The sequence below is a fragment of the Myotis brandtii genome, unplaced genomic scaffold (assembly GCF_000412655.1).
Source record: "Myotis brandtii unplaced genomic scaffold, ASM41265v1 scaffold122, whole genome shotgun sequence".
NCBI lineage: Eukaryota > Metazoa > Chordata > Mammalia > Chiroptera > Vespertilionidae > Myotis > Myotis brandtii.
In genome coordinates, this window is record NW_005354255.1 from 1,657,983 (window position 1) to 1,664,889 (window position 6,907).

Here is a 6,907-nt window from a genome sequence, read left to right on the forward strand (position 1 = left end):
ACTGGGGGGATGTGCCCAACCAAGGTACATGCCCTTGACTGGAATCGAACCTGGGACCTTTCATTTCGCAGGCCGACGCTCTATCCATCCACTGAGCCAAAGCAGTCAGGGCCATTTCCTTTAATTTTAACGTACATAGACACATGTGGCCAGCGGTTGCTGTGCTGGACATCGCAGCCATGGATAAGTTTATGCAGGAGGCAGGGATATGTGCCAGGCCTGGAGTGGGGTGAAGTGTGAGGGGGAGGAAGGCAGAATGGGCGTGGTCCCTAGATCTGGTCAGATAGTCCAATAGCTGATGTGATTGTCCCTGGTGTTTACAGTGACTGGACTGAGGCATGAGCCCCTGGTAGCACATCGTGGGACGGAGTGTGCATCCACACATGGTTCGGCCCTGCGGTAACCATAGCAGCCCAGGCTGTCACCATGGTGAAGCTGTTAGTGGTCAAAATTCTTTGCATGGTGGGCGTGTTCTTCTTTATGCTGCTGGGTTCCCTGCTGCCTGTGAAGATCATCGAGACAGACTTTGAGAAGGCCCACCGCTCGAAAAAGATCCTCTCGCTCTGCAACACCTTTGGAGGCGGGGTCTTTCTAGCCACCTGCTTCAATGCTTTGCTGCCTGCTGTGAGGGAAAAGGTAAGAGCTCCCTGGATGGTCTCAGCCATAAAATGCCAAGGGTCTCTGATGCTTTTTTCAGCTCGGACCCTGAATTTGGTGTGGGCCTTTACACCTGAGGGTGATGGGAAGTAGAAAATGAATTTGCTGTGTGACCATGCGTGGTTGCTTTTCTTCTCTGAGCCTTCCCTGGCAAACAAGGGTTTTAAACTAGGCCTGGGGCTCCCACCCGGTGGGCTCATTAGTTGTTACTTCACCAGGCCATTTATCCCTGGGAGCATACACTTTGTCCTGGAGCTGGCAGTTGTGGCCTCTCTTCAACTCCTGTATTAGTCAGCTACTGCTGCGGAACAAATGATAACGGATGTAATATCTTAAAACAATACACATTTATTATCTCACAGTTTCTGTGGGTCAAGGGTGGGACACTGCTTTAGCTGGGGCATCTGCTCCAGGTTCTCAGGAGGCAACGATCAAGGTGTGTACTGGGTTGTGGTCTCATCTCAGAGTTCAACTAGGGATGGGTCAACTTCTAAGCTAATGCAGTTGGAAGGTGGGTTGTCAGACTCAGGGCCTACTTTCTTCCTGATGTCTGGCTGAGAGCTGCCCTCAGTCCCTTGTCTCATGGCCTCCCCAACGTGGCTGCTTGCTTCATCCTCAAGTTGCAACCTGTGCTTGGATTTCTGACATTCAGATCCGTGAGATGATGCTTTTGTGTTACTTTATACTGCTAAACTTATGTTCCTTCATTACACAGCACAGGATATTCATACAGTTGGCATAGATGAGGTTAAATCAGAGTCTCGTCTGACGGCTTCTGCACCCTCAGTACCACTTTCAGAATTGCCCCCATTTCTTGTGTTCCCACTGTGTCACCCCCCTTTCATCCTCCTACTTCACGTCTGGCCTGCAGCAATGGCCTTACTCTTCTCTATCCCCCTTCAGTGCACCTGGCCCTTTCAGAGTCCTCCCGAAACCACTCCTGTGCTGCATCCCTGCCCACAGGCTTCCCACGCCTCACCCAGTCATGCCCCCCAGCCCTCACCCAGTCGTGCCACAGGAAGGACAGTGCCGCAAGCTGTGGCTTTTGTGTGTCTGTCTTGTCTTTTCCAATCCATGTTTATCCCTCTGGGTGTAGTTTGTTTGTCATGAGCTGGTGTTTCCCCCAGTGAGGCACATGCAGGCTTCCATGAGACATTTAGCAAATGAATGAAATGGCTTCTCTACAGAAATATAGCCTTCTGCTGCAGCAGTGGTTCCCATCCAGGGGTGACTCTGCTCACAAGGAATATGGGGCCATGTCTAGGCACATCTATGGGTGTCATGACTGGAGGTACTCCTGGCTTCAAGTGAATGGGCATCAAGGATGCTGCTTAACACCCCGAAGTGCCCATGATGACCCCCACAGAGAATGACCCTGCCCCAATGTCAACACCTCCCCCAACAAGTTATGACAACCAAAATGTCTCCAGATATTGTGCTTCTCCCTTGAGAGCAGGATCGGCCCAGTTGAGAAGTCTGTGTGTGTGTGTGTGAATGTACATGTGCAATCACAGGTTGTAATGAAGGTTGTGAGGGAAAGAAGAGATTGGGGCAGTAAGCAGAGATTGGGGTACCTGGTTTAGGTAGAGTACTTGGAAATTATATGTAAGCCAAGACCCAAAGCATGAGCATCCATTAGCTGTGAATAAAACTGAAGGAGGAACATTTTGGACAGAACCGATGGCACAGCCCCAAGGCTGGAAAGAGCTCAGTGTTTGCAAGCATCCTTACAAATCCAGGGAAAATTAACCCATGCTTCGAGCAGCCCACAGCCCACTTGGCTGGACAGTGTCCAGAACTGCATTGTCCCGTGTGGCAGCTGCTTGGCATGCCTGGCGAGTCAAGTTTCAGCGAATTACAGTGAAGTACAATTCAGTATGTCAGTCCTTAGCTGTGCCAGCCATGTTTCAAGTCCTCACACATAGCTAGTGGCTCCCATATTAGCACAGATAGAAAGCATATCTAGAACATTCTATTGAACGGTGCTGACTCAAGGGATCTGATGGGTGTCTGAATGTGCTGGCAAGCCTTTACCCAGGAGGTTGGAGTAATGGGAAGACCCTGGAGACAGAGTCCCACCGCGATTATATGGAAGCAAACCCCATGCAGGTATTGGGGCCAGAAAGGCTGGTTTATATCACAGTAGTGGAGGCCGGACGTCCTAGATCAAGGTGTCGGCAGGGCTGGGTCCTTCTCAGGCCTCCCTTTCCTGCCTCTCTGTGGTCCTGGTGTCTCTTCCTCTTCTTGGAAGGACGCCAGTTCTATTGGAGTAGGGCCCGCCCAACAGCCTCACTTTAACTGAATCACTTCTTTCAAGAGACTCTCTCCTAATATGGTTAGTTTTGAGGTACTAAGGGCTTAGAGATTTGAATATATGAATTTTTATTTGGGGGGAGGACACAATTGAGCCCTTAGTACTTTACATATATCTACAAAGACCCATCTTCCAAATAAGGCCACATCCTGAGGTTCTGGGTAGATGTGTCTTTGGGGGCCACAATTCGGCTCACTCCGGTGAGGCCTCATGATTCCTTTAATAATAGGGTTTTTGTTTAATCCATCAAGGATGAGCCCACCACTCCCTCCCGCTTTACTTAACTTCCCCTATGAATTGGGTATGTCTGTGCTTTGCTAATTGAACAGTGATGTCAGATGAACCCTGTTGCACTGGGTCCCTCCTTCTGAACCTCTCTCACCTCTCCCCCTCCTTCCCTCTCGCACGTCCTCCGCTCCAGCTCCAGAAAGTTCTGAGTCTTGGGCACATCACCACTGACTACCCACTGGCAGAGACCATGTGGTTGTTTGCGGCAGCAGTCTCCGGTGTTTACCTATGCCGCCATCTTGGTCTCTCCCCAGGAAGGCCTACTCTTGCACGATTTTGCCCCCATTTCTTGTGTTCCCACTGTGTCACCCCCCTTTCATCCTCCTACTTCACGTCTGGCCTGCAGCAATGGTCTTACTCTTCTCTATCCCCCTTCAGTGCACCTGGCCCTTTCAGAGTCCTCCCGAAACCACTCCTGTGCTGCATCCCTGCCCACAGGCTTCCCACGCCTCACCCAGTCATGCCCCCCAGCCCTCACCCAGTCGTGCCACAGGAAGGACAGTGCCGCAAGCTGTGGCTTTTGTGTGTCTGTCTTGTCTTTTCCAATCCATGTTTATCCCTCTGGGTGTAGTTTGTTTGTCATGAGCTGGTGTTTCCCCCAGTGAGGCACATGCAGGCTTCCATGAGACATTTAGCAAATGAATGAAATGGCTTCTCTACAGAAATAAAGCCTTCTGCTGCAGCAGTGGTTCCCATCCAGGGGTGACTCTGCTCACAAGGAATATGGGGCCATGTCTAGGCACATCTATGGGTGTCATGACTGGAGGTACTCCTGGCTTCAAGTGAATGGGCATCAAGGATGCTGCTTAACACCCCGAAGTGCCCATGATGACCCCCACAGAGAATGACCCTGCCCCAATGTCAACACCTCCCCCAACAAGTTATGACAACCAAAATGTCTCCAGATATTGTGCTTCTCCCTTGAGAGCAGGATCGGCCCAGTTGAGAAGTCTGTGTGTGTGTGTGTGAATGTACATGTGCAATCACAGGTTGTAATGAAGGTTGTGAGGGAAAGAAGAGATTGGGGCAGTAAGCAGAGATTGGGGTACCTGGTTTAGGTAGAGTACTTGGAAATTATATGTAAGCCAAGACCCAAAGCATGAGCATCCATTAGCTGTGAATAAAACTGAAGGAGGAACATTTTGGACAGAACCGATGGCACAGCCCCAAGGCTGGAAAGAGCTCAGTGTTTGCAAGCATCCTTACAAATCCAGGGAAAATTAACCCATGCTTCGAGCAGCCCACAGCCCACTTGGCTGGACAGTGTCCAGAACTGCATTGTCCCGTGTGGCAGCTGCTTGGCATGCCTGGCGAGTCAAGTTTCAGCGAATTACAGTGAAGTACAATTCAGTATGTCAGTCCTTAGCTGTGCCAGCCATGTTTCAAGTCCTCACACATAGCTAGTGGCTCCCATATTAGCACAGATAGAAAGCATATCTAGAACATTCTATTGAACGGTGCTAACTCAAGGGATCTGATGGGTGTCTGAATGTGCTGGCAAGCCTTTACCCAGGAGGTTGGAGTAATGGGAAGACCCTGGAGACAGAGTCCCACCGGGATTATATGGAAGCAAACCCCATGCAGGTGTTGGGGCCAGAAAGGCTGGTTTATATCACAGTAGTGGAGGCCGGACGTCCTAGATCAAGGTGTCGGCAGGGCTGGGTCCTTCTCAGGCCTCCCTTTCCTGCCTCTCTGTGGTCCTGGTGTCTCTTCCTCTTCTTGGAAGGACGCCAGTTCTATTGGAGTAGGGCCCGCCCAACAGCCTCATTTTAACTGAATCACTTCTTTCAAGAGACTCTCTCCTAATATGGTTAGTTTTGAGGTACTAAGGGCTTAGAGATTTGAATATATGAATTTTTATTTGGGGGGAGGACACAATTGAGCCCTTAGTACTTTACATATATCTACAAAGACCCATCTTCCAAATAAGGCCACATCCTGTGGTTCTGGGTAGATGTGTCTTTGGGGGCCACAATTCGGCTCACTCCGGTGAGGCCTCATGATTCCTTTAATAATAGGGTTTTTGTTTAATCCATCAAGGATGAGCCCACCACTCCCTCCCGCTTTACTTAACCCTATGAATTGGGTATGTCTGTGCTTTGCTAATTGAACAGTGATGTCAGATGAACCCTGTTGCACTGGGTCCCTCCTTCTGAACCTCTCTCACCTCTCCCCCTCCTTCCCTCTCGCACGTCCTCCGCTCCAGCTCCAGAAAGTTCTGAGTCTTGGGCACATCACCACTGACTACCCACTGGCAGAGACCATTGTGATGTTAGGCTTCTTCATGACCGTCTTCCTGGAGCAGCTCATCCTGACCTTCCGCAAGGAGAAGCCGTCCTTCATCGACCTGGAGACCTTCAATGCTGGCTCAGATGCTGGCAGCGACTCAGAGTACGAGAGCCCCTTCATGGGGGCTGCGCGGGGCCACGCAATCTACATGGAGCCTCACACCCACAGCCACGGGCTGAATGTCCAGGAGCTGTCGCACTCCAGCCCCCTGCGCCTCCTCAGCCTGGTCTTCGCTCTGTCGGCTCATTCCATCTTTGAGGGCCTGGCCCTGGGCCTACTGGAGGAGGGGGAGAAGGTAGTAAGCCTGTTTGTGGGTGTGGCCATCCACGAGACACTGGTAGCTGTGGCCCTAGGCATCAACATGGCCCGGAGCTCCATGCCCCTGAGGGAAGCGGCCAAGCTGGCCATCACCGTGAGTGCCATGATCCCCCTGGGCATCAGTGTTGGCCTGGGCATCCAGAGTGCCCAGGGCGTGCCCAGCAGTGTGGCCTCGGTGCTACTGCAGGGTCTGGTGGGTGGCACCTTTCTCTTTGTCACCTTCTTTGAGATCCTGGGGAAGGAACTGGAGGAGAAGAATGACCGCCTGCTTAAAGTCCTCTTCCTGGTGCTGGGCTACACCGTGCTGGCCGGCATGGTCTTCCTCAAGTGGTGAACGTCCCATTGCTGTCATTATCCATCTTGGTCACCCCATCCTGCTGGAGCTCTCAGGGAGCCCCCGGGTGGAAACAGGCTACATTCCCCAGCTCCCTCTCCCCCCATTGGGGAGCTCAGGCCCCCCAGCCACTGCCTGCGCACAGAGAGGCTACCCAAGACCAAGCTGCACCCTAGATTCTACACCCCAAGCCTCAGGGCAACCCCATTGTAAAATACTTCTCTTAAAGGTATTTGCCAAAGCTGTGTGGCCATGTCAACCTGGGCGTGGGGATCCGGCAACTCACATGGGAGGCAGGGCAGGGCATCCACATGGGTCAGGCCAGGATCCTTCCCACCCCGCACACTCCAGCTGTGGGCCAGGACAGGAGCTGTTGGAGGCTCCAAGGCCTCTGTCCTCTGCCCCCAACTGGCTCTGTTGCTAACAGAGGAGGCCACCAGCATGGAGTGTCCATTCTGTGGTTAGACGGGGCAGCTCTGTGCCTCCTGCCACCAAAGCTTTGCCACCACAGGGACAGGCAGGGTCCTGGTGCCTCAGGACTACTGTCTCCACTGCCTTCTGGTGCTGGCCCCCTCCCCTCCCCATGGGAAGGTTGCCCTCCTGGGAGTTGGGGCTGCCGGGCCAGGGTGAGTGTGTGGGTTCCCTGAAGGAACAGACCCATGGGCTGGAGATGTGCGGGCAGGGCCAGGAGGCAGCTTGGCTATTGG

General features: G+C 52.4%; 1 protein-coding gene across 1 annotated transcript in view; it reads left to right on the forward strand.

Annotated features, from left to right (window-relative positions):
- The window catches only part of SLC39A3 (solute carrier family 39 (zinc transporter), member 3), a 7,138-nt gene extending 695 nt beyond the window's left edge, over positions 1 to 6,443 (forward strand). The window contains exons 2-3 of the mRNA XM_014533665.1: positions 324 to 636; positions 5,466 to 6,443. Coding sequence (XP_014389151.1) covers positions 427 to 636; positions 5,466 to 6,200 — 945 coding nt within the window. The 5' untranslated portion in view covers positions 324 to 426 and the 3' untranslated portion in view covers positions 6,201 to 6,443. The remainder of the gene's footprint in view (positions 1 to 323; positions 637 to 5,465) is intronic.
- The last annotated feature ends 464 nt before the right edge of the window (positions 6,444 to 6,907 follow it).